The 26,678-nt window shown below is 38.3% G+C and overlaps 2 protein-coding genes and 1 non-coding gene across 8 annotated transcripts in view; all 3 read left to right on the plus strand.

Annotated features, from left to right (window-relative positions):
- hoxd3 (homeobox D3) overlaps positions 1-25,847 on the plus strand; it is a 41,277-nt gene extending 15,430 nt beyond the window's left edge. The window contains exons 1-5 of one of the 6 annotated variants that reach the window (XM_004917732.3): positions 1,968-2,056; positions 2,460-2,486; positions 17,712-17,793; positions 20,847-21,385; positions 23,326-25,847. In XM_004917732.3, the coding sequence (XP_004917789.1) occupies positions 20,887-21,385; positions 23,326-24,074 (1,248 nt within the window). In that variant the 5' untranslated portion in view covers positions 1,968-2,056; positions 2,460-2,486; positions 17,712-17,793; positions 20,847-20,886 and the 3' untranslated portion in view covers positions 24,075-25,847. The other 5 variants (XM_004917733.3, XM_002935688.5, XM_004917730.4 and 2 more) reach the window with 5 other exon arrangements.
- Positions 5,565-5,652, plus strand: mir10b (microRNA mir-10b). The gene has a single exon (NR_049541.1). It is a non-coding gene; the product is annotated as a microRNA mir-10b (primary transcript).
- Positions 5,570-9,182, plus strand: hoxd4 (homeobox D4). Its single transcript, XM_031892841.1, has 2 exons — positions 5,570-7,214; positions 7,598-9,182. The coding sequence occupies exons 1-2, from the start codon at positions 6,803-6,805 to the stop codon at positions 7,897-7,899; spliced, it is 714 nt and encodes a 237-aa protein (XP_031748701.1). The 5' UTR covers positions 5,570-6,802; the 3' UTR covers positions 7,900-9,182.
- Positions 25,848-26,678: the final 831 nt, after the last annotated feature.

A 26,678-nucleotide genomic window follows, 5' to 3' on the forward strand; every position in this document is an offset into this window, starting at 1 on the left:
ATAGTATTTAAATACAAAACATTCCTTTATTCCATTGGAACCCCGCATGCTTTGACTTGGGACCCTGAAAAATGCAGCAAAGTAAAGGTTTAAAGGGGATCTCAATCCAAAAACTGAAAGAAAATTTCCTTCTAAAAAACTTTACACACGAATTTAATATTTAAAGCTATTTGTGAATGTGATTGCAGCTGAAAAGCTGTATTTGTTTATCCCTTTTACTTTCTACATAAAACAATGTAGCAGTCGGTTGCTCCAGGTCAGTCAGCTGACTTCTGCACTACTGATTCAGGAGTCAGAACCAGTAGTGCAGAGATTATAAGCAGCCAGTCTGATACTGCTTTCAGTAGTTATTATATTTGCAAATAGCTTGAAAACCGTTGAATTTTTTGAATCAGTGTTTATGGGGAAAGTTGATTACAATTATTTTAAAAAGGAAACAACTGTTTCTGGGTAGAGGACCCCTTTAATAGGTGGGAGCATTAAATAACCAGAGATAAGTTACTTGCGGTACTTTTATATCACTTCGGATATTGTTAAACGAAATTGGGTTAAAGAATAGAAAATAGAGAAAAAGAAAGAAACGACTAATATTCCAATGATGAAAAATCGCAGCGAGAAATTAAGAATTTTGCCCGATTCTGTACTTATCCCTAAAACTCTCATATATAAGAGAACATTTGGTTCTTTTCATTTGCAAATTAAATATTGATTTCCCTTAGTGAATGATGCTTTTACACTCACACCCAGACTTTTAAGTGTCTGAAATAAATATGGACCTCGTATTGATCTCTGGACTGTAATAAAACTCCATCTCCACAAAGGCCGATTCCAGATTTCTGCGTTGAGTAAAAATTGAGATCTTACTGAAGAATATTTAGTATAAGAATAAGGTATTTAGGATAAGATCCAGGTTTGGAATTGCTTGAAATCCATAAAATGTTATTTATATGTAGTAATAATATTAATAACACATGAATGTCACCCAATGATTTATGCTTTATATTATTATTGTCCTGATTCATGGCATTGAGTTGTGAACTTCCTACACTTTGGGGCTTTCAGGAAGTGATTATTTAAGGTAGTTTGTGTTTCCAGCTATAATTACCGTAATGACTCATCTACTGCGCACTTGTCTTTGGAACTGTATTTGTCTCTTTGGTTCATTGAATTCATAAACTCTAGGTTTCTGGCACCTTTTCTTTAAGTTCAAAGTTCAACAGAATAGTTGACGTTGAGCTAAGAAATTCCAAGTTAAATTCCAAAAGAAATAGTCACAAGGTCGGTGTTAGCTCTTGCCCTAAAGGACCCCACACTCCCAGTTTAAGAATAGAAATAGAAATTCAGTTTGGAATAAATGTCCCTACGTATTACACTTACAGAATCGATCAGAATAGTATTTTTAGCTATTGTTCAAGCAAAAGTCAAAGAATGTTCTTTCCTTCTCTCTCTCTCTCTCTCTCTCTCTGTCTCTTTCTCCCTTATTGCCCACCGTCTGCTCTAATTCACAATATATTTGCCCCAATATGATCTGCTTGTTTCAGTCAGTTTATAACTGCATAAAAACGCTAATTTAGAACGAATGAACAAAGAAAAAACCGTGTATTCCTCCTTAGAAGTTATTTAATATCTGCAGAAATACCTGCAGCACAACCCCCCCCCCCCCCCCAATGAAAAAAGGACTTTATTACTCGACATAAAAGTCTTTTTTCTGGCTTTATTTTTACTATTAAAGGCTTCTGGGAATCTCAATCTATTGAATAGAAGTTTAAAGCTGATAGTTATTTATGGTCCCACAGAGATGAGTTCTGAGTGGCTGCCTCTCGTCACGTGATTCCAATAAACTTTGTTTTATGGCCTGAGAGTTGACAAGCTAAAATATAATTCCCACCATAAATTAGTTTAAGAGCCTACAAGTGCAGATGCGTTTTGTTCCTGGATGTAGTAATAGGGAGAGTGTTGGGAAGGTTCATTCTGCTTGGATCTCTTTAACAACCAAGCCACATTCTCTCTGCTGGATCTGCTGCTGCTGCTGCTGCACAAGGAGACAAATAATAAAGTAAGTCATTCTGGATACAATCGGATCGCAGGGTAGAATTTCTGTCGGAGGGCTGGACTGCTGCACACAGTGTGTACCCATAAATGTGGTTGTTATTGTATTGTTTCTAGTGACTGGGGGGGGGGGGGGGGGGGGCACACACACATAGTAAAGATCCTATAACGACATAGATTCGTTTAGAATGTGAACTTGAAAGATTCTCAGTATCGACCTAGAAATGTTTGCCCCCTCCTGTGTTTGTATAATGTCAGACCCTGTGTTTATTTCCCCTAAATCGAGTTTAGATTGTGTGTAACAGCTCTACTGGGTAACCCGATATTACAAGTGAAGTGCAGAGCCCCCAGGAGTTCAGGGAAACTTTGTGCGACAGATGCACTCATACTTTGTTTCTTTGTTGCAACAGGTTTCCCCAAATGGAGCAGTACCTGCAGTAAGTACCCACACTTTTCTTCTTTATTCTCCCTGTTTGGGGTCAACAATGACTATTTATTGATGTTAATATGATGCTACAGTCGTTATGTTACAGGGCATTGCTGGGTGCTTTAATGGTTGGGGGCTATCTCTGCTAAATGTCATGTAGAATGCAGGGTGGTGGCTGGGGGTGGGGGGCTGATAAAGAGGGGGCACAGTTGATTTGCTGCTCAGGGGGATCCTGATTGGAAATTGGAATTTGAAGACGGGGAATTCTAAGGAGAACCCCACTGCTTGTGTTTATGGGATGTCTGCCAGTTGGTGCAGTTACAATAAGGCATTTCCTAAGGAAGGTTACAGTGTAGAGCGCCGCCCACAGCCCAGGCCGGTGTAGCATTACGTGCTCCTGTATATATATAACTGCAACATCGCTTGGTCTTATAACTCATCTGTTGCTTATGTTTGGAACTCTTGTGCTTCTTGTTATGTGTGAAGCAATAGCACGGCTGGAGGGTGTTTGTAGTAACAAGGCAATATTTGTATTAGCACTGCACAACCTTCTGCAGGGATGGGATCATTTATACGGACTGATGATAATTCCACTATAAACACCACATTATTTGTGCTTGTGGTTTGTAACGAGAATATACATGTCAGGCAGAAGGGATCAGCTCTTATCAGTAAAATATGTAGCAAATGGCACTACAAAAATGGTGTTTTTTTAAACATATTTGTTCTGCACATATACATGGGATTGAATATAAATAGCAGAAAAGGAAATATATCATCCTATGGAATAACTTTCCTAAAATAGGGGGACAGAGAGATAAATAGATAGATAAATAGATAGATAGATAGATAGATAGATAGATGCATTAGACAGAGATTGGACTAATTTTATATAGATAGATGCATTAATAGACATACAGACAGATTTATGGATAAATATATATACAGTGATATACAGATAGATATACAGATAGATACATGAAAAGAAAGATAATGGATAGATAGATAGATAGATAGATAGATAGATAGATAGATAAATAGATATAAAAACGAAAAGATAGGATAAAGAATAAGTAGTAAATTAAGTAGTAAATTATTATATTAATAGATAGATAGATAGATAGCTGATAGATAGATAGATAGATAGATAGATAGATGATAGATAGATAGATAGATAGATAGATAGATAGATTATCCTTATTGATCAGGAAGCAATAAGAAAACTTTAAAATCATTTTTATACAAATATAATGTAGTCTTTGTTGTGGAAGGGGGTTTTGCCCTGTGCAATAGTAAGAGGCGATGGCAGCAATGTCCTTCTGTTGCAGCTTTTGCCAAGCAAGTGAAAAACCGGGCAGGTTGCTAAAACGCCGATTTTATTGAACATTAGGAGCACAATAAAAGATAAACAATATGTAATAAACACTGAATATGCATGTTTTAATGAACTAGGCCACAAAAGAGAAAGAAAGAGATGAAAAGCGCTTGTATGGGCAGTTGAGCAGCAGTTGAATATTTAACGTCCTTGTTCATCAATAACCGTGTGGCTTTGACCTGTCTGAGCGAGTCGTGCGATAAGGTGAAATTCAGGTCACTCAGTCTAACAAATAGCAAAATAGGCGCACAAATATCTGCCCTGATTTTATCTGCTTTTAAAGGTATTTCTACCCTAAAAAAAAGTGTTTTTTTTTAGCAACAGCAATGTTAAAACGTGCATTTGTATGTAAGTGTGCAGAAATATTTGTCAGAACCTTCCAGGGCATAACTATTTCATAGAAAATAATTATGTTCAGGCTTAAAAACAATAGACTTATTTAATAACATTAAATAATAACATTTCGTTTAATCTTGTTTGTATGTTGTAGTTTAAACATGTTTTATTGTAGCTGACTTAAGGCGTTATGATGTAATAACTATAGATTATTTAATAAGTTAATATAGTTAACAATAAAAATATACATTAAGTTTCCAACTTACCATTGCATTAGGAAAGTGTGAAAAATCCACATTTTACTAAATAGATTCCCCTTGTGGGATCGGTATTTTTCTTCTTTCTCCAAGTGAAGTGGGGAGGAGAGGAGATGTAGGCAACTCCTGGGTCAGGAACAATTCGTGAACTTTTGTACTGCACTGTGTGACTGTCGGCCACGTAAAAATAATGGAACTTTTTGATATGTTTGCAAATGATTTCCAATGACCTTTCCCCCCAACCTTAACCATAAACGCTAACATACTAAAATCTCAATATAGTCCAAAGGTTGTGTTGGGAGAACTTGAGCTACCATTGGATTCTGTCTAACCTTGAAGAACAAATTATTTCTAACAAGCTAAGTATCTTTTTATGCTATGAATTCATGCATTGTAGCAAGTTCGCGTCGCTTTATTTGAAAATTCGTCGTTTGGCATGGCTTTTAAACTTTAAAAATTAAGGAAAATTGATGAAGGTACTTTTTATGGATAATATTAAGGATACATGTTTCGTATTTGAATTTATATGTGTCATCGATTTTACTAAATTTTCGTCACGTGGTGGTGTGTATTTAATTCCAACATTCTCCTATTGTTCTATCCTGGATATTCTTCAGCTGATTGTATAATACAATTCTATAACATATATGTACAAGGGCTCTACAGTATAACAAAAACATTTTTTATACAAGGTACAATAATTTTAAAAATGGGTAAAACTCAGTAATCAGGTCTCTGTAAATAGGAATATTCGTAATACATCATTCGAGTTATTGACGTATTTTAAAACTGCAAAATATTGAATGTGGATAAACTACATTCATTTTTCGTCACTAAAAAATGTTGTATGTGCGTTATAATAGAATGTGTTCTGTGATAAAATGATACATAGGAGCAATGACTGTTTCGTTTGTAGAGATATTTTTTCTTTTGTTGCAATGTATTATCCATTCTCCTCTACTTACACCACTGTAAGTCAAACTCTCTCCATGAAAACTATGTAGCTTTGATAATGGAGGTGAACATTTATATTTTCAAGCTATTGTAAATGAAATGTAGGTTATACGAGCAATGGGCTCCACCTAAAGCACCTTTATTCCATATCAGCATACATTATTAAAACGTTGTCTATATGTACCCTGTAGAACCGAATTTGTGTGGTTCGTACAGTCACAGATTCGATTCTAGGGGGATATATGGTCGATGCAAATACTTCGATTTCAGCAACACAGCTTTCAATCGTGTTTCATGGAGGTGCTGTTTCCTGGATTTAAAAATGTCAAATCTTTATATTGATTTTTCATATTACACCCAATTGTTGTGTGTTTTGTATGTAAAGACAAACAATTATTTTCCCTACCCTTTCAATGACATAAATGAAATTTAATGATCATCTACCCAGGCTATGCCCCCCGCAGTGCTGCATGATGTGTAATGTGAGAGTCCTTGGCAGTGCCACTCACTACTAATTGTATTGCTAGTGCAGCTATGGTGCCAGGCTGACCCTGTGTGTCCTTGTGTAGTAGTGTGCAATGGATATTATGGCGGAATGATGATAGTTTATGTGTTCAGCTGATATTATCTGTATATATAGTTAATATCAAGCTACATGGCTATGCAATGCAAAGCCCAGTTTACACAAATCTATGCTGTGATCAATATACTTATATTTTATGTGCCTGGTGGGCTTCATGACACTTTCACACTATGCTTGTGTGAGTATTGATCCGAAATTATTTCTCATTTAACCATGTGAAAAGCAAACCCCGAGTTACTGATTGTCTAATTTTTTTCAACCTGACTAGATGAAGTAACTTTTAGATGACCCCAGGAAGACAAAGCCAAGACAGGTCTTTTGTACATCTTATGGTCCCCCTGATGTTCCCTTGGCAATTTTAGCTTTCTGTTTCTTTTTAACCCCCAACAATGGATTTCAGAAAGGAATAAAAAGCAAGTCCCGGGCTTCATATACACCAAATTTTACCCAGGGATCTGCACACTATCTGGATCTTGTAAGGCAGAATAGGAATATATAAAAGTAAAGTGCGACTAAATCCATAGTTGTCTTGGTTGATTAGCTGAGGATTTTTTTTTTTTTATTAACACGTGAAATGTGTAATTAAGGGGTGGGGGGTAGGAATGGGCTCATAATGATCCAATTAAATCAATATTATTTTGTTATTTTGTGAAAATTATGAGGTACAATTAAAGCCAGTGATAAACTTTCTGCTCTGTGATTGGCTGCAGCGGTCACATGGCCACCTAACTTTATTCAGTTGACAGCAAGTAGGAGGGCTTTATGGAGGGAGAAAAAAAGACAACACGAGAAAAATTAGTATTTTCTATCCTCAGAAATTAATGGCCATGAGTTCGTACATGGTAAACTCTAAGTATGTGGATCCTAAATTCCCTCCATGCGAGGAGTATATGCAGGGCAGCTACCTGGCTGAGCAGGGCTCTGATTTCTTCAGCCCTCCGGCACAGGGCGCAGAGTACCAGCCACACCAGGGGATCTATGGCCGCTCACACTACAGCGACGAGTCGTTCAGTTGCAGCCATGCTCAGGGCTCTGCTCTCCAGCCCCGGGGTCAGACACAGGAGCCCAGCGGCCCCCCGGAGCCTTTCCCCGCTGCTGAGGAGCACTGCCCTGCTCCAGCCAATCTCTCCAGCAGCCGAGCCTGCAGCCAGCAGCAGCACCCCAAAAATGGCAGCCTGGGCAAGCCCCCAGCCATAGTGTACCCCTGGATGAAAAAAGTCCATTGCAACTCAGGTAAGGAGCAGCCTCTTGTAAAACCTACTGCATGGGGATCTGAGGAGCTTGCTGAAAGAAATAATAATAATGTTATTATTTATGGGCTTTAAATCCTGGGAAGCCATTACACTCATCATAAATTTTTATGGTTGAGGGAATAGGCCGTTAGCCATGTGGCTCTGTTTTTTTTTTTTTCTCCCCTGCAGTAACAAACTCCATCTACAAAGTGAGTGCATGCAAACCAGATCCATACATTATGTATATTTTGTGGAGTTGGGAACAAGTCACACTGGCGTTGATTGCACATGTTCCTCTCACCATACAATCACGTCTAATAAAACTCCCCTTTTGTTGTTTCTTTTTTTTTTTCCCCCCCCATTTTATTTTTGCTTTTAATGTAGTGAATCCAAATTACACTGGAGGGGAACCCAAGCGATCCAGGACTGCTTACACCAGGCAGCAAGTCTTGGAACTGGAAAAGGAGTTTCATTTTAACAGGTATCTCACTCGACGTCGCCGGATAGAAATTGCCCATAGTTTGTGCTTGTCCGAACGGCAAATCAAAATCTGGTTCCAAAACAGGAGAATGAAATGGAAGAAAGACCACAAATTGCCCAATACCAAAGGCAGATCTGCATCTTCTTTATCCCAACACATACAAACTGTTTCCAAGGACCATCAGACTGACCTGACCTCTTTATGAGGAAAAACATGGCAGATTTTTATTTTCTACCTTTATATTTCCTACCATCATTCCTTCCTATCTGAATTCTGTGGGCAAGACTGGAGCAAATTGTGCAAAGAAAGCAGAAAATTATGACTCCAGGGCAGTCAATTTCATAGGTGATGCTGTGTAAAGGATTTTTATGGCAATAAGGGACTATTTAGTTGAAAGGCACAAGCAACAAAATACCCATTTACAAGAGACATTTTTAAATTACACTTTAAAGTCAGATTGCATCCAATGTTGAATATTTGGGGAACGAGAAACGTATTTTTTATTTCATCAGTGAAGATTCCACAAAGATCTGCTGAGAAGGTGACTTAGTTGCTTTGAAATCAGTATGTATGTCCAGTCTTATTGTTGGGCTCTGCATTGCTATAACCTGGATATGCAGATCAACTTAGCAGGTCTCTAAAATCTGAAAATGTGTTGGCCACATGGCACACCCGCTTGTGGATTTCTAAATTTTGCCTTCAGTATTAAACACACTATACCAAAATCCTTACAAACAAAAGAAATATTCTATGAAATAAACGGGTTTATTGTATTTGAAAACTGTTTTCACGTATTTATTTAAATTGAACTTATGTATCAAACAACAAAAAAACAATTTAAACCAAAAAAAATAAAAAAAAAACAACCACACCACACTCATCGGGAGAGTTTTAAACGAATTTTCTTTCATTGCAATATCTCAATTGAGAAAGGAAAATTTACTACCACTGCAATTTAACAGTACTTATTTATTATTTAGCCCTAATTTAGTATTTAGACATGGCTATGTATATGATGTAGTTTTTATTTTGTATATGTATACTCAGAATTTTTGTTAGCAAACGTGTCCCGCAGTAAATATGAAAGACATATTTTCAATTTTGCCCATAAAAGAACAGGATGTAAAACTGAATGTAGCTATTTTTTTTTAGTAATATTTGTTGGTATATATCATTTTACAGAATGTTATTAATGTAATATTTTAGAATAAGTCTTCCAAATGGTAAAGGGAAATGTTTCTAGGAAACTGACCGTTACAAAATATTTATCCTTTCAGTTGTATTTTTAATCTGCCCCTTCTACGAAACAGGTTTTTTTCAGTTTAAAAACGGAATCATGTTTATAAACTGTAAGAATAAAAAAAAAGAAAATGTGATTGTATAAATGCCTAGCATAAAGGAAGGTATTGGCAGATTCATTTTTAACGCTGACTTGAAATCTGTTTTCCTTTCAATGTGATTTAACAAAATAAAATTACAGAGAAAATACTCGTACAATTGTTCATTTTTATTGCATCGAATTGCTTTTCTTTTTGTCGTAAAAAATGTATTTAAATCATCTAAGGGGGTGATTTTGATTTGAAACTATGTATGGTTTGCCTGGCAGACTTGGGTTTCAACGAAAACGTGTAGTTACATGAATGTTACTATAGTGTTAGGATCAGATGAGAAATAATATGTGCCGTCTGAAAATCCTGGTTTGATCAGTCATACACTTATTTAAATCCTGGAGTTTTATAAAGGGAAATTCCAGGTCTTTTATTGAGTCGGGCTTCTTGGATAAATATTCGCACATAAAACGTGTTTATAGCCAAGTCCTGTTTCTGTATTAGCGCCATTATTGTTTCTATGGCCAAAAGCTCATAGTTCCTAAAGAGCAGAGGGTTCTTTTTCTAGAAGCTTTCACGTTGAGCAGTTGAAAAGGTATTTTACTGCAGAAACAGGTTCAACCGAGGGGCAAATTTTCTGTCCGATTAGTTGTATTTCAGCCGGGAGTGCTGACCTCTAAACCCTTGACCCCTTGGACTTTAACTCCCTTATTTTAGACATAGAAGCCTTTTAGATTTAGTATTTGTTAAAAGCCTTCTTTGTAAAACGTGTCAGATTGGAAGCATTGAGCGCACAATGCCCAGTCCCAGGTATACCACAAAGAAATACAGTGTGGGTATCAGAGCTTTCATGCATCTGGGCTACATGCGGGGAGATGGGGCAGATTTATCTAAATACAAAGGATATTAAATTGCCTTTTTCGTTTTTACAAACCGTGTTTTCTTTTATGTGAAAGCACATAACCCCATACAGTAAAGGTCCACTCTGCACATGAAACTGGGTTTCCTATAAATCTGCTTGGGGTGATTTTATGGAGGGGACCCTTGCGGTTTCACAGCAGAGCTATAGAGCAGGGTGCAAATAATTCACGGGTGTATATTTTGTAGGACAGGAAGGACTGAAGGGTTACAAAGCAGCAGAAAATCCTCAGAAATATCAGCTTTAATGGGAAAGTCTTTGGAATGCCCCTGTCTGGAGAAATTGCGCCTTTTGATAAATAGGAAATAGGGAGTAATTTTTAAAACATGCATTGAAAAATGCATATACACATACACACACACACAGCTAGACCACATACACATATAGACACACACACGGCCATATATGCACAACAAGGCTCTTTGTACTTAAATGCCCTCTAGTCCTCTCTATAAGCCCTCAGCAATGCTCACTTCCTCTGTGTTTATTGTATTCCTATAAGCACCAAGGAATATTGGATTTTTTTGTTTTTCTGTGGCCTTGGCATATATGTGTGTATATATACATGTGTGTGTGTAACGGTACACAATTACAGGTCTCTCACAGCAGCCGATAAATAACTCCATATGTGCAGTAAGCATTGCGCCTGGAGAAATATTATTTATACCATTGCTGCTTGCCCTTCTCTTGGACTTTCTTTGTGTGTGTCATGGAATTAATAAGAGCTCATCAATAGAAGCTTTGTGACCTTGATTTATTACTATTCCATGTCATATATAACTGAGCAAGTTGCACTCTTTGGCAATGATTGCTTTGCATTGATAAAATGCCTAGTTATTCCCTGAGTGTGTTAGAGGCTTATATAACAATACTTACCATTTCACTGAGTCCCGTTAGGCCACAAAGCCATACATACATGTAATATAACTTGGAATTGGAATATATATGATGCATTTACCTTAATTGCGGCAAACTTTCTGCCTATTGTATTTGTCCGCACTTGTACTATGGGAGTGAGGTCTGAGTGTGCTTGTGGCTTTAGGACAGGGGTAGCTTTGTATGTTGGGTCTTACATTTGGTGTATGATCTGTATAGGGAATGTGGTCTGCCAGCATGATTAGCCCATGCTTCTCTGTATGTCTGCAGGAAGGCTAGCATATGAATATCAGTTTATTCTATCAATAGTAGATCAATAGTAGTTGATAGAACATACACAAATGATACACAGATGAGATAGGTGAATTAGAAAATGGATACTTTATAGACAGAGCTAGAAAGAAACACAGCTAAAGACTGACACAAACACATTCTTTAGTGTATGTATATAAGTACACACACACACACACACATAAATATATACATATACATACAATTATTTAGTGAATACAGTATATAACTTTCCATTGAGATAGAGGCAGGAAAATAAACATACACACAAAGAGTGAAATGCTCACATTCTGATTCAGATACACATACAAATGTATATACAAACACAGATAACACATAAATGTATGCATAAATATGTATAAAATAAATATATATATATATATATATATATATACACACACACACACATATATGTATATATACATACACACAAACACACACACACATATATATACACACACACACACACACATATATATATACACATACACATATATAGACATACACACACACAAACACTAACATATATAAGTGCATACAAATATATGTATATATATATATATATATATATATATATATATATATATATACATACACACACACACAGATACACATATTCAGATAAACACACACCTACATGCACACTAATATATATATATATATACACACACACACACACACACACACACACACAAACAAACAAACAAACACACACACACACACACACACAGATTCTGTGCCAGAATAGGGAAAATGCACTCCAGTCCACCTTGGAGAAACTTGGTTTTTCACTGTATATAATATGTGTGAGGCAGGAATAGCTCTGGGGTGTCTAATGGCTCCTCCTCTGCTCCTAACAATACATCAATAAAATTCTGTGTATTATATCACCACTAGTCGTTAAGAAAAGAATGAAGGGAAAGGCTGAGTCAATAGCAAACAGCTTTCACTGTACAGTACAGTAAATCAGGATCTTTCAATGCACAGCCTCCAAGCTTTCCCAGCCATCTTGTGAGGCTTTTTTCATTGATTTTGTAAACACAGAGGCAGCACTGGGTGCTCTAGAAATGTTCCCAACATGTACAATATCAAAGTGGATTGAAGATGCCAAGAATAGGTTTCCTCAAGTCCTGACCCACGTGATCCACCAAATAATTAATTCAGCTCGTCCCTTAAGAAACACAGCGTCGTCATTAATTTGCCAAGCAAAGGACTCTATCAGACTTGAAAACTGAAGAGATACAGAGAATATAATATACAAAGAGAGCAGTCTGTATTCTCTGCACTCCCACCATCTCTTTCATAGCAGAAGAAAAGAGATCTTGGGTAGGTATATGCCTTATATTTTTATTCCTTGCCTATATAATTCTAATTGAACTTAGCTGTCATGGATGTGATAAATCGTAGTGCCCTCTGATTCATTCTCGCTGCAGTCACAAGTTGGCATAGGCTGATATTGTGACCTTTGTTCAGAAAAGCTTATGGTATAGAGAAGGGAATGGGGCTGCTGTGCGCAACTGCTCCCTGAATCTTCTTGGGGAGAGTGTGACTTGGAGAGAGGGGGATTCTCAGCCTTTACATTCGATTTGTATTCCGCTCCGAATGGCTCAGATTTAGTGGCCACTTTGGGTTTTCTTGAGAACAATACAAACTGTCAGGGCATCTGCTGTCTATTTTGACTCCATTCAGAAAGGCCCTTTCGTTTCTCTTCAAGCTGTAGGGTCGTAAATTTTATCCTTGCGTCATAATAGAAAAGAGCCATAAAATCCAGTTGAAATTTTACCCAAGGCAAACGTTAGCCAACACATAATGATTTCCGGGTGCGCTTTATCTCTGCGGTAGTCATTATTATTGCACTTAAAATGGATAATTTTCAACTGGACATTACAATTTATTCACATCATTTGGAGTCATTTATTCTAGTAAAATGGATATTTACTGATCTGGCTGCCTGTCCCAGCAGACTTGGGGAGAAGGGATTAGTAACAAGATGCATCTCTTTGTTGCAACATAGAAGAAACCGAGACATATTTCTGTTTGTTGTTATCTTTTTATTAAAAACATTGTATATTTTTATTAATGCAACTATGTATGGCGTTAGGATGGTAATTCATGGTGTTTCAGAATGTTCGTGTTGCACAATTTATATCATTTTTATAGAAAGATAATAACACTGGAGAAGGGTCGAAAATGTGTTTATTTTCCCTAAATATATATTTATGCATTATGGTAAAATTTTGGACACAAACCGGGTCACTTGGCTGAAGGGTATTTCTGTGTAGGAAATCGAAATTCTTATTCCAAATGGAGCACAAACCACAGAGAGAGAGAGAATGGGAATCATCCTCTAACTACTGGGGTAGAATAACATTAATTTCCTAGATATAGCTATGGAGGTTTTATCAGTTGACAATGGCCCAAGTTGTTGGTATAAATCATTGTAAGTAATTCCTGAAAGGGTGTGAATGTGATGGCGAATGTCCGAGGACTGTAAATCTCCCAGTTTTATTGCTCTGAGAGCAGATGCTGCGGTTGAAATGCTGCTACTTCCACTCAGGCTCCTCTCTCACAACCTGCCCGGGATAATATTACTTTATTGTCATTTTCCTAAACTGGGACTTACAGTCTTTTGTCTTCAACTGTATTCGGTTTTATTCCACCCTGCGCACAGAGATCCCATTATTATTGTTTTAAAATACAGATTTAACTTGTGTATGGATTAGCGTGTGTGTGTGGCCAACTTATTGGCTCTCTATTCCTGTGTATATGTATAAGTTGTGCAGAAAATAGTTTATTTCGTACTTATATGTATATATTTTTCCATTTGGAACAAGATTTGTAATTACTATTACTCCATTCACACATAAGTCTCATTGAGGTTTTCCTACTACACATTGTGGGGAAACAAAGGAGCACAAGGGAAGTGTGTATGGAGATGGTTTTATTTGAGCAGCCTGGAGAGATGGGGAAAGAGGGAGAGAGGAAGGCAGAGTGGGGGGTAAATAAAAAGATTTAGATTAAAGGAGGTTACTAAAAGGAAGGAAACCAGAGTAAAATGTATAATTGAGGCAGAGAGATTGCTGTAGTCTGAGGGGGAAGCAGACAGATTCTGTAGGGATTTCGGATTGCTCTATTTTCCATTTTGCAAGATAAATAAATGGTGATTTTGGTGGGAAATGGTTCTGAAAATATCCTGAGTACCTCCATGGAGCTGCATCCTGTGAGCCAACATACAGGCAAAGGGAACTCAATACAGGCATTGCATAAAAACACCATAACAATTGGACTATGAGTGTATTTCCATATACTACATATACATGGAGAGACATATACACATGTGAATCTGCTACAGTCTCCATGTAGATCATGCAAGTACCTTTCACTTGCCACAAAATCTGTAGAATTTGAATTGTGGGCTATCAGGGCTTACTGGGACCAGTCTATTGCCATGAAAGGCATATGCTGAAATTCTTAGGAAATGACACGGGTTGGTTGGGCTTGGTCGGAAGTATATAGGTACTGCTGAAATTCTACCGTGGATACAGATCACGTGAACAAATATGTTTAAATTGTAAGGCAGTGCTTATATTTCTGATTATAAGGGGGGGGGGAGACTTAACTTCCATCACCTGGGGGAAACTTAGAAATTGTACTCATTAAAGGAACAGGGGTAACCCCTCTCTCTTTCTTACTTTCCCTAAAGTGTAGTGGCAAAGAGTTGATTTAAAACAAAATCAGAAGTTCCTTGCCCTGACTTTTATTGGTAGGTGAGAGTTAGGCTGTTCCCATTCTATCGGGAATACTGTACTGTGCTGCAAAAGCGCAGCATCAGGGTTAGGACAGAAGCGTCCACAGACAAAGGGGGATCTGTAGCGCTCAGCTCGCAGCGCAGCCAGACAGACTGAGGACACTGAGCTTTATGATAAATTGATACCCAGGTAAGATCTTGCATGACAAACTGATCCATCTGAACGTATCGTTGTATAGCGCTTGTATCAAGCCATCTTAGTGAGATTTATTATATTTTCAGCATTTATAGAACGTGTTGATTATACTGAAAAAAAAACCAAAACAACAACCAAACCATGAATGGTTCAGCCACTTATTTACACATATATATAGTTTATTCGCCCAAAGATATATTATTTACCAGAATCCACTGCCAAATCGGATTTTGCGTTTTACCCCTTTTATACTCTTTAATGTAAATACACAGTTGCTTTGGAGCCAATCCTAGCGCATTTTATAGAGCAACATTGTATATGATTTTGTGCAACAGAAATGTAATGGCTTCTCCTTTTTGTCTTCTGTCAAAGTAAGATTGAGAGTCACATTAATATTGTGCTTTGGACGACTGGGCAGAGCAGGGAGCTGATATATATATATGTGCATAGTAAGAGTCGGTTCCATGCTTAGGCGAATTTCTATGTGTAAATCTCCAATATAAGATACAGATTTCATACAGGATCTTTTTTGACTGATTTGTTCTTGATTTTAAAGGTATATACAATCTCCTATAGGCAACCAGCCATAGATATATATTGGGTTCTTGTGGTGTAACAAAAATATCCTTTTTGCTGCCTTTTGGTACCTGATTCGGATACAATACTGATTTACTCTATATAACCCATTTCATTTCAGCCAATCCCAGCAGACCTGAAAGCTTTTTTAAAAAACATTTTCTTGAAAATAAAGCCCCCTGTTTAAGCTTTAATGACTGGGCAGATAATGTTGGGTACAGCTTTAGACAAAAAAATTATTGCAAATGATCAAAATTTAGGGTTAGCCTACTAGTGCATATGGGACATTAAAAATACACAAAATACATATTTGTACAATTATATTTGATAAATCTGTAAAGATTTCCTGGGACACAACCGAATACATATCTCCCAGTAAGTACTGTTCACAAGAAGGTAGCAATAGGCCTGAGATTTGAGATGTTTTAGATGAAACCAGTTTTATTCTATAGTATAAGAGCCCAGGGCCCTGGGCTAGTGGCCCCGTTATAGCCACTCCATTCCCACAGACAGATCAGTACAGTCCCAGTGTAGGCCCAGTCTCCGGTAGAACCAACACCGGCGGTTAGCTTGCATATTGATACACAATAAGGTTTATAGCTGATTTGGGTCAAACCCAGGAAAAATGCCCAACTCCGATTTGCTTTATTTGCCTTCAGTCTCCTATCAGCTCAATTAAATTACAGCAAAGTGCTTTTCATTTATCTCAGAGAGGTCCACCTACAGATCCCCCATTCATTGTTAATATTCTGTATAATGAACACGCCTGTACTATTTTAATATCATACCATTGGTCTCCCAGTTCATTCAACAATATCTCCACCGAGGGAACTGTGGTGTCACTCAATAATTCCAAAGCTTTTTATTTAGAGTAAAGAATTGTATATTCATATTTGGGATGGCTGGCAAGTATTATTGTCCCTGCTGTGGGTTAGGTAAGGTGACCAGTTCCCACTCACCAACTATTATACACTTCCTAGGACACTTAACGGTTTTTTTACAGTAAAATGCGGTTCCTCTGTATCGGAGTTGATTCGTTTAGTATTCAGATTTATACTAATGATTTTACTTCTCATCTGGTTTTAATTAGAGGCTATAATTCCAGTCTAGGATGGAAAAATAAGCTGCAAATTGGCTCACGCCCACACTTATTGCGAATATATTATATAAGATGTAACTTTTCCTGCATGATAGGGACATTACAGCGACGATCCAGTACCAGCGATTGTTGCACTCTTATGTTGCGGGGGAAATTGGGACATTCTGCTCTACTGCTGGTTTAGGCTGTGGTAATCATTGATATTTGTTAGGAAGTTGCAGTCTGTCTTCTGATGGGAGCTACTGAAGGCTGTTGGCTTGGTCGTTCATTAAGGGGTGAGTTATTGCGATTCAAGCCAAAGGTCATTAGAAACGGCTTATGGCTGCTAGATACATCCCGGTATTATGGCCTACAGTTTGACTTCTTTGTACAGAAACCTTAACCAACCCAGACAAAAGGATTTTTGGTTGTTATAGAATTATTGGTTTAATTAGATATTTACACACAGTAGTCGCTGAATTTAGTACTACAATCGCAGCTAATATTTTGCAGAACTATTTATGTAATTATTAAGATTTATGAGATTTTGGCGGGGCCGCAAAATAGTATCAACTGTTCTATTCACGCATTTTAACATGGATACATCTCGGAAACCGGTGAATTTCCCGTTATCATACAAAGTCTATTTTATTTGCATTTACGGTATTATTCTGAAATGGGAATACTGGTCTGTTTCAATGTATGTACATCCTTAATGCACGTTTGTAAAGTCGAATAATTTCTATGTATTACAAATACACCCGGTCCAAACCAGGAAAGGAGGGAGAACAAGTGTTAATTCTAAACTGTACTATAAGTAATAGTAGAATTACACAGATTTAAATGTTTTAGTTAAATGCATTGTTTTTAAATTTGAAGTTAAGCAAATATGGAGCTACGTGGAGTCAATGTATAAATCCTGACGCAACTGAGTCAATTGCGACACCTGTAAAAATGGCTAAACAACCAGGCAGAGAATCTAATTCTCTTTCTTTATCTCCTCAGCAATTCATTTGGGACTGGATCACACCAAACAGGACACTGTCCTAAAAAGGTCAAATACAAAAGCAAGGAGAAGGTAAATAAGGTAAGCTGAAACTGGGACTATAGCATGCTTTATCTGATGCCGGGCTTGCATCTTGTAGGCTTTATGAACAGCGATTTAACATTCTCCCTGACATGTAAACTGCTCTGAGTTATAGTTATTAGCTGCCATATATATTCACACATTGCCCAAGTTTGTAGCTACCTTGCTGTGCTACAACAATTACTTATATATATATATAATCACAGTGTTCACACACAGAGTCCACCCCAGAGCGTTTAAGAAGGGATAAACCAGAGCTTGTTGCATCATTTTTCAACGATTTTAGATTTTTTCTTTCCTGCGAAATAATTAAGGAATTAAGGACAAGTGTTAAATACTCGATTCCTAGAAAGATGCAAGGGATTTATAACCATATTAACATACCAACACACACACATAACGATTAAAATGGCCATTGAAAAAAAATAATATTCCACCAAACAGAAAGAGTTTCCATGCCCAGCAGGGACCAAACATTTGAATTTTCCATCGGAATTGGCCAGGATGGGAATAATACAAAGTGAAAAAGCTTCTCCATAAAACATGATCCCAAGAGGCAGCTCCATCCTGGTTAGATTTGCAAAATTTCCCCAAATCCGAGATTTTACAGAAAATAGAAATAATTATAATCCACAGGGAGAAGAGGCCCAGAGCACTTTTTATCCATCAAGCTGCGTAAAAGCGAGCAGAATCCCAAACACTAACTACCCGGGCCACCTTTTATAATTCAGCTCAACAGGCAGTTAAATAGGAAAAATTTGCGGAGTAGGGGATTCTTTTCTGGGCTGCCTCCTACGCTCGGCCTGTTTTACATTTCTGAAACTTCTAGCTCTAAGGAGTGTGAGAGGTTTTTTTTTTTCCTTTGCTGAAACGTTTGCTACCATAGCGCTTGCAGTCATAAATTTACCTCCCAAGCAAAATGACAGGTGCATTTATATGCCCTGTGTGGACCTTGTCTGCTTTATTATCAGCAGCCTTCTGCCCCTCCAGCATATATTTATTTCTCTTGCTTGTTATGTATTGATCTTATACTGAATTAACTGAAAGTGTATGAAACAACAATACAGATATTACAAGGGAAGGCGTCTCCTTATTGTACTGTATGGGAGTGTAGTTTATGATGTAGCACTGTGCTAAAGGTATGGTATAGAGGGACCCCCTTCTAATATCTAGAAAATATCTTCTCCCTCTTTGTAAAGGGCCTGGGAATAATATAACAAAAGACTTCTCTCTTTAAAAACACTACTTATCTGTCTCCATCGAAAATATGTTGTGCCACAATGTATTTACGCAGAATCCTAAGAAGGATAAAGAATTCTCCCCTTTAACTATAGGAGATGTGTTTTTGTGGTCTGGCTGCTGCATGTTTGCAATTTTTTTTTTCCTTATAAATGAACTTAATAGGACTAAACATTTAAAAGATGAACCACAATACGGCTGACCAGTGTCCGGATGATTTATTACCCGTTGCATCTTCTTTTAGGTTCAGACAGAGTTCACAAGCAGTTGGTTTAAAAGGAAGAAAAAAGCAAATAATAAATCTCTTGAAGGTTTTCCACTAAAGATAATTTCATATTGGACCTTGTATATTTTTTATATCAGCTCTGAGGAAGCCCTGTGTTTGCTTTTATTGTGATCAGACTGAGGGATTCAACAGGCAGGGTAGCTAATCAATCTGGTTCCATTCAATAATAAAGTTTAGTTTAATTCATTTTACACTATTTTACCACAACCAGTAGATGGTGACACTTAAAATAACGAGCCCATATATAAAATTTTCCTTTATGATAATGGATAGCCAGCTGGTTTGTTTACATTCCCTGAGATCCATGGTTACATGCACAGATCTGTAACATTTGTATATATATATAAAAAAAAGTCATAAATATCAATAATAAACAGAAAGTTTGTTTTATGTAAATAGGAAGCACATGGGACTACCAATAATTACACTACAAAGGAAATCATCTTCTTACTGAAAAGTTACATGAAGATTAACAAGAATGTAATTTATGGTATAATATATATTTAGTCCAGAAATTATAGCATACCAAAAATTAAACTAGTTCCAATCAGTAATATTACTTTGATTTTAAACTCCTAATAGAATTATTTAGGTACAATAAATCTTGATATTCTCAATAAAAGGAAAGCTAAAGAATATCTGCTGGAGCGTAGCAGGGAGAATAGGGGAAATATGCCCATGTCAGGCTAACGAGAGCCCCCTATACAAGTCACTTGCCAATTATATCTCCCCAAGAGCTGACACTGCTCTTTTCCCAAATGGCTGGAACGCCGAGCTGTTGAATAGCGGTGGTTATAGTTTAACTGGGGGAGTAACAAGGCCTGCTTTACAATGGAATTTTTGCTAGTTTTTCAGGTTCTGAATGTTGCCCCAATCCATCAAGTCATACACAGCTCACACAAGCGGCAGGGGGGTAGGGTAAAGTTAATCTTTATCCAAATATCCAGGGATACCAAACCATATCCCATAATTAGAGCTGCAGAGTGATACAGGCTAGAGCACACTCGGCTGAGATTTAACTGTTAGGGAAAGGCAATATCATCCCCAAGTCACGTAGCTTGGCTGCACCCTGGCTCCTTGTTATACCTAGAACATGTAGGTGCTATAGGTGCAGAAACTATTCCACAGAAACAAGGGCACATGTGTAGGCACAGGCCATTGCACTCAGGGGGGGTTATTAGTGGGGTATATTGAGGGAACAGCAGCATGAGGCCGAAACATTGCCAACCATTTGATAAACCCTGCTGAGGGCAGTAGCTGGCTCCTATAGGTTCCACTACACACAGCTAGGAAATGTAGATTTAGAACAAACCAGTGTATTTTGGGAGTGCAAATAATGGGGTATACACAGCATTCTAGAGAAGTTATGGGTTGTGATTTCAGCCCATTCCCACACATTTACTGCTTTTATCTGGGTGCTGTGCTCGGCCAAGCAGCTTAAACGTTTGTTAAATGCTACTTTTAATGATAATATTACTGACTGATAGGTGTGTACATTGCTTACTGAATTTGTGTCCTATTGCTACAGGTCACCTGACTGGCCCTAGAAGACCAGCCTTTGGAAGTCAATGCTCATTGATAAGGGTTCCAATCCCCTATCAATAAGAGAAGCCAAGATGCAGAAAACAGCTTATTACGAAAACTCCGGACTTTTTGGAGGTTACACCTATGCTAAACCAGAATCCTACAGCTACGGGCCCAGCCAGCAGCAGTACCCACAATCCTCTCTAGATAGCGACTATCCCAGCACTGCCTGCTCTATCCAGCCGGCTGCTATAAGGGCCCCCAACCATAAGGCCAATGATATCAGTGGCAGTTGTATGCGGACAACATCAAGTCAAAACTCCAACCAGGCCCCAAGTATTAGCAACCAACAGCACCAAGCCCCATCTCTGCCCCCTTCCTCCCCCAGTCATGGCAACAGCTCTGCCCAGAAAAAGAGCAAATCGTCAAATTCGTCTGGCTCTTCCCAGGCTACTCTGAGCAAACAAATATTCCCATGGATGAAAGAGTCCAGACAGAATGCCAAGCAGAAGAATACCAGCAGCAGTAGCAGCACCCCTCCAGGTATATTATTGGCTTAATCTATCTATCTATCTATCTATCTATCTATCTATCTATCTATCATCTATCTATCTATCTATCTATCTATCTATCTATCTGTCATCTCTTTCTCTCTGTCTTGGTGCACCTCTGAGTGCCCTCACCTAAGTAAGATAGTTATTTTGTTGCTGTGAGAGTTAAAGGCCTGGGGTCCTTTGCTGAAATGGCTCAGCTCTGCAGAAGGGCCTTGTGGAACAGAGAGGGTGAGTGGGGACCAATAGGTGTTTTCATAGGGCAACCATTAAAGTTGGCACAGTCAGAGAAATGGCTCAATGGCTCAATGGCTCACCGCCCCCTACCCCCCCCCCCTATAGCCAATGAGCCGTGATGTAGCTTGCACTCTGAGCTAAGCCCAGACATTGATACTACATTTATTTTATAGCAAAAGTACAGCGTTTGGAATATTGGGGAAAATAAGGGAGATAATTCTACAATAGGAGGTTGCAGTGTATTTTGAGGCAATGGGATTTATTGCAGAGACCATATAGAATGGCATGCACTTTACCACTTAGCAGCAGGAAGAGACAGGGAATACAGGGAAAGGGGAGAGAAGAAAGGGGGTTGAGAAAAGAAAAAATGAAAAGGGAAAGAGTTAAATAATAGTAAGCAGAGTAAAACTGAGAGAGAAGGAATGGGATGGAGAGAGAGAAAGGAAGGGGTAAGACAAGAGGTAGCCACAAAGCAGAAAGAGAGAAGGTCCCTATGTTAGTATCCCCATGTTTTGATCCTACTGACAATTCTGTACCCAGTTCAACATAAGAGATTAGATTGCAATCAGCCAATGGTACCAGCCAAGGTCAGAAAAACCACTAACAGAGTTTATATAATTCGGTTTTAGTGCCATTAGGAAGCTGACATTACACCCCCTGAATGCAGAATAGCTGCAATGTAGAATAATATATGAGGCCAGTGTGATGCTGGGATTGTCATGTTGTGTGAGAGCTGCAGGAGCCCAACTAAATGAGGCGCAGTGCTGTAAATTCAGACTGGGATTTTGTTTTGTAGCACTGTGTGAGCATTGGCATGGCTGTGTGTGTGTGTGTGTGTGAGTGTGTCTGTGTGTGAGTATTGGCATGGCTGTGTGTGTGTGTGTGAGTGTGTGTGTGTCTGTGTGTGTGAGTGTGTGTGTGTCTGTGTGTGTGAGTGTGTGTGTGTGTGTGAGTGTGTGAGTATTGGCATGGCTGTGTGTGTGTGTGTGTCTGTGAGTGTGTGTGTCTGTGTGAGTGTGTGTGTGTGAGTGTGTGTGTGTGTGAGTGTGTGTGTGTGAGTGTGTGAGTGAGTGTGTGTGTGTGAGTGTGTGAGTGAGTGTGTGAGTGTGTGTGTGAGTGTGTGTGTGTGTGAGTGTGTGTGAGTGTGTGAGTGAGTGTGTGTGTGAGTGTGTGTGTGAGTGTGTGAGTGAGTGTGTGTGAGTGAGTGTGTGTGTGTGTGTGTGTGTGTCTGTGAGTGTGTGTGTGTGTGAGTGTGTGTGTCTGTGAGTGTGTGTGAGTGTGTGTGTGAGTGTGTGAGTGAGTGTGAGTGTGTGTGAGTGAGTGTGTGTGTGTGTGTCTGTGAGTGTGTGTGTGTGTGAGTGTGTGTGTCTGTGAGTGTGTGTGAGTGTGTGTGTGTCTGTGTGTGGCACAGGGAGGGGGGGGGGGGGCTGTAGAACTATCGCCCTATTTACTGCCAGTGGCGGGAAACCTGCAGTTTTTATGCTATTCAAGACAATATATCACATATATAGACTATATATAGGCATATAGAGTGAATACACTACATTAACGAACAAATACTCATATAAACGTATGTGCTTTAATGTGAAATTGCTTAGAAACTACTTTTATAAACCGATTTATATACATAGACATTGTTTGAATAAGGAATTATTTTGCCACCAACTTATCGTGTCCTTTGTTCCCCCAACCCAGGCGAGAACTGCGAGGAGAAAAGCCCAACCGGCCCTTCCTCTAAGCGAGTCCGCACCGCGTACACCAGCGCCCAACTGGTAGAACTGGAGAAGGAGTTTCACTTCAACCGCTACCTGTGCCGCCCCAGGAGGGTGGAAATGGCCAATTTACTGAACCTCACTGAGCGCCAGATCAAGATCTGGTTCCAGAACCGCAGAATGAAGTATAAGAAGGATCAGAAAGCCAAAGGGATCATGCACTCCCCCGCAGGCCAGTCCCCAGACAGGAGCCCAACGCTCAGTGGGTCCAACCATGTGGGATATTCCAGCCAGCTTCCTACTGTGAATAGCCTCAGCTATGATGCTCCTTCTCCAACCTCCTTTGCCAAATCCCAACAAAACATGTATGGGCTGGCTGCTTACACAGCACCTCTGAGCAGCTGCTTACCCCAGCAGAAAAGATACCCTGGGGCAGAGTATGAGCACCACACCATGCAGGGCAACAGCGGCTTTGCCAACCCCAATTTGCAGGGCAGCCCTGTTTATGTTGGAGGGAACTTTGTTGATTCCATGCCAGCTTCTGGCCCAATGTTCAACGTTGGCCACCTCTCCCACCCTTCCTCTGCCAGTGTGGACTACAGTTGTGCGGCTCAGATTCCAGGCAACCACCACCACGGACCGTGTGACCCCCACCCCACATACACAGATCTAAGTTCCCATCACACAACTCAGGGAAGGATGCAGGAGGCCCCCAAACTCACACATCTGTAAGAAACTGTTGGCAGAAGGGAGAAAGAGAAAGAAAGAGCAGCGATATAAAACGTACTCCTTTTAATTACCTCACTTTTTTTCTGAATGGAAATTAATGTACCTTATTGTGATTGTGCCAACGGCTGGAAGGAGGGTCTGGGCTTCTTCAGCAGATCCATCCCTTCCTCCAGACCCTGTAACTAGCCCACCAAGCAATGGACTTTCCTAGGTACTATAAGCATGACAGTGCAATAAAGTGAGAACTAAGGCACAATAAAACTTTAAATAATGTACTTGAAGGTAAGTCTCTTAGATGGACTAGTATTAGCCAGCGCGTCATGCAAAAGGTGTTTTGTTTTTTTAATTATTTTTGACCAAATGAGTAGAAAATGGGGATTATGACTTGCTTATGATCTAATTTCAGAAAAAAAAGTTAATTTATGAATTATTTAGCAGTGTCGGAGATGCATTGATATAAGTGCAACGTATTTATTATTTTTAAGGGCAAAACTATTATTTCTTTGTTATATTTTGTATCATTATTTATCCTTGTCTTATTGTATTTATGTGGATGATTGTGAAATTTAATCAGTGCAACTTGGAAAAATGAATCAAGTCCATTGTGGCTACATTTTCTTCTACGTAATTAAAACACCAGAGACTTTAGAGTTGTAATTGCGACTGGTGTTTGAGCCTCAAGATATCCTTGATGTTAAATTTAAGGCAGAAATGTGAATTTCCACTGAAAATGTAGCTTTTTTCCACAATGGGCCTTTGACATTTTGAAAAGTTCTATTTTCACTTTTATTGTTTCAATTGTCTGATAACATTTCAGCAGTATTTAGAACAAAAGGTATGTAGTGTATCTCAGTAGGCTAAACTAGCAGGACACAATTATGTTCCACAAATCTCTCACCAGCTGCACAATATAGAGGCTCTTGCTATTTGAACCTTTTTGCACATAATAAAAGTTAAAGATTTTGCTAGTTTAGTTTACAACGGATAATTATCCCCCCCAATATGTAAACTGTGAGGAGTCTCTTTTTTTATTTGTCAATTAGATTTCTTTGCAATAACAACTCTTCACTTATTTTAAATGCTTGTTTTATACGTTCGTGTGGCTTTCGTTGTAATACCTTCATGAACGTTTGTATATTAGATGTACATTTGGAATTTAAAGCTTAGCAATTGTAGAAAATTCATTAAAAAAAGATAAAAAACGACAATCAAATGTGTACAAATTGAAAAAAAAAAAAAAGAAGCCCAGTGTTTTTTTGAGTTGAAACACGAAGTATTCTTTAGAAAGGGCTTTTTTAAAACTATGACATTTCGTTTACAGGGTAAGCCTACAGTATTATGAAGGGTTAATTAATATAGGTTGAAATGTTGCATTTTTTTTTTTTTAATTTATGAGGAATGGAAGTTCAGTGGTGACAATTATTAGCAATGTAATGCAGGCGAGGGTGGAAGGGGCGGTTGTACAGACCCACGGTTATCTGATTATTTTCTATTCAAAGCAATTCTCTTCCTACGCATCCCTGTTTGTTTGGCTAGCTAACATAACTCCTACACTTAACCATGAAAAGAGATCAAATTCCTGTTGAGTGAATATCTGACCTTTAATGTTTTGGTTAAAAAAGGAAAACAGTCAGCCCACTTCAGCACAAGGATACAAATGAACGCACCAACTACGTGTTTATTGTTTTATGAAGTGCAGGAATCACAAATGCAGAGCCATTCACTGTACAACTGCAAAGCATTAATTTGTCCCAATAAAATGGAAGTTACAACGGATAAGAACTATCTGATTCTTTTTTTTTTTTTGCCTGTAAAAAAGCATAAATCTTGTATATATACACACACCAGTACACAAAGATACATACATATATACATGTATTTACATGCAAACACACACACAAGGCTACTTCACAGTACATACACAAACACAGCATGTATACTGAATTTACTATTTGACATTGGTTTCTGGGGAAAATAAATGTAAAAAATCCGATTCAATGTAAAAAAGTGGGCAAAACGGAGCCATAGGAAACATATATCTATGGTAATATGAGCGGGCGTATTTGTATGTATTAACTAGATAAATATATATATATATTAGATATATATAAATATTTATATTAGATCCTACATTTTTGGGAGTATATGGCCTTATTCTATATGGTTCATCCAAATTTGCAGCCTAGTAAAAAATCAAGGGCCCAAAGATACATTTATTGTACCTTTGTCTTCGGGCCCAAACATCGGTCTCGCATAATTACTGAGAATGCCCCCCTCTATAAATAGATATTCTATAAAAAAAAGTAATACATTGACACACACAAAGTGATAGAGGTGGAGGAATAGTAAATATTCGAATATGTGTCTAGGCACTTTCTTTCCCTTATACACACAACACACTTTGGTAGAAAAAGGGTTACTGAAATATAGGACCCAATGTAAAGGGGAAACCTCTGTTCACATTCTGATTAGTCCTCTGGGTATCTGTCCCTTCACAAAGCAATGTCCTGCTTTCCACAAGGACACACAGTGCATTGTGTGAGGAAGGAAACCCTTGCAAACCAACTGAGTCTGTTCTGTAAGATGTAAACATGCTGCAGATCTACC

This window comes from Xenopus tropicalis, chromosome 9 (genome assembly GCF_000004195.4).
Source record: "Xenopus tropicalis strain Nigerian chromosome 9, UCB_Xtro_10.0, whole genome shotgun sequence".
NCBI lineage: Eukaryota > Metazoa > Chordata > Amphibia > Anura > Pipidae > Xenopus > Xenopus tropicalis.

Bases quoted from the DNA above. Each gene is read 5' to 3' on its own strand.
- hoxd4 (XM_031892841.1), top strand. From the start codon at position 6,803: ATGGCCATGAGTTCGTACATGGTAAACTCTAAGTATGTGGATCCTAAA. The intron at 7,215-7,597 runs GTAAGGAGCAGC...CTTTTAATGTAG, and splicing joins AAAAGTCCATTGCAACTCAG to TGAATCCAAATTACACTGGA.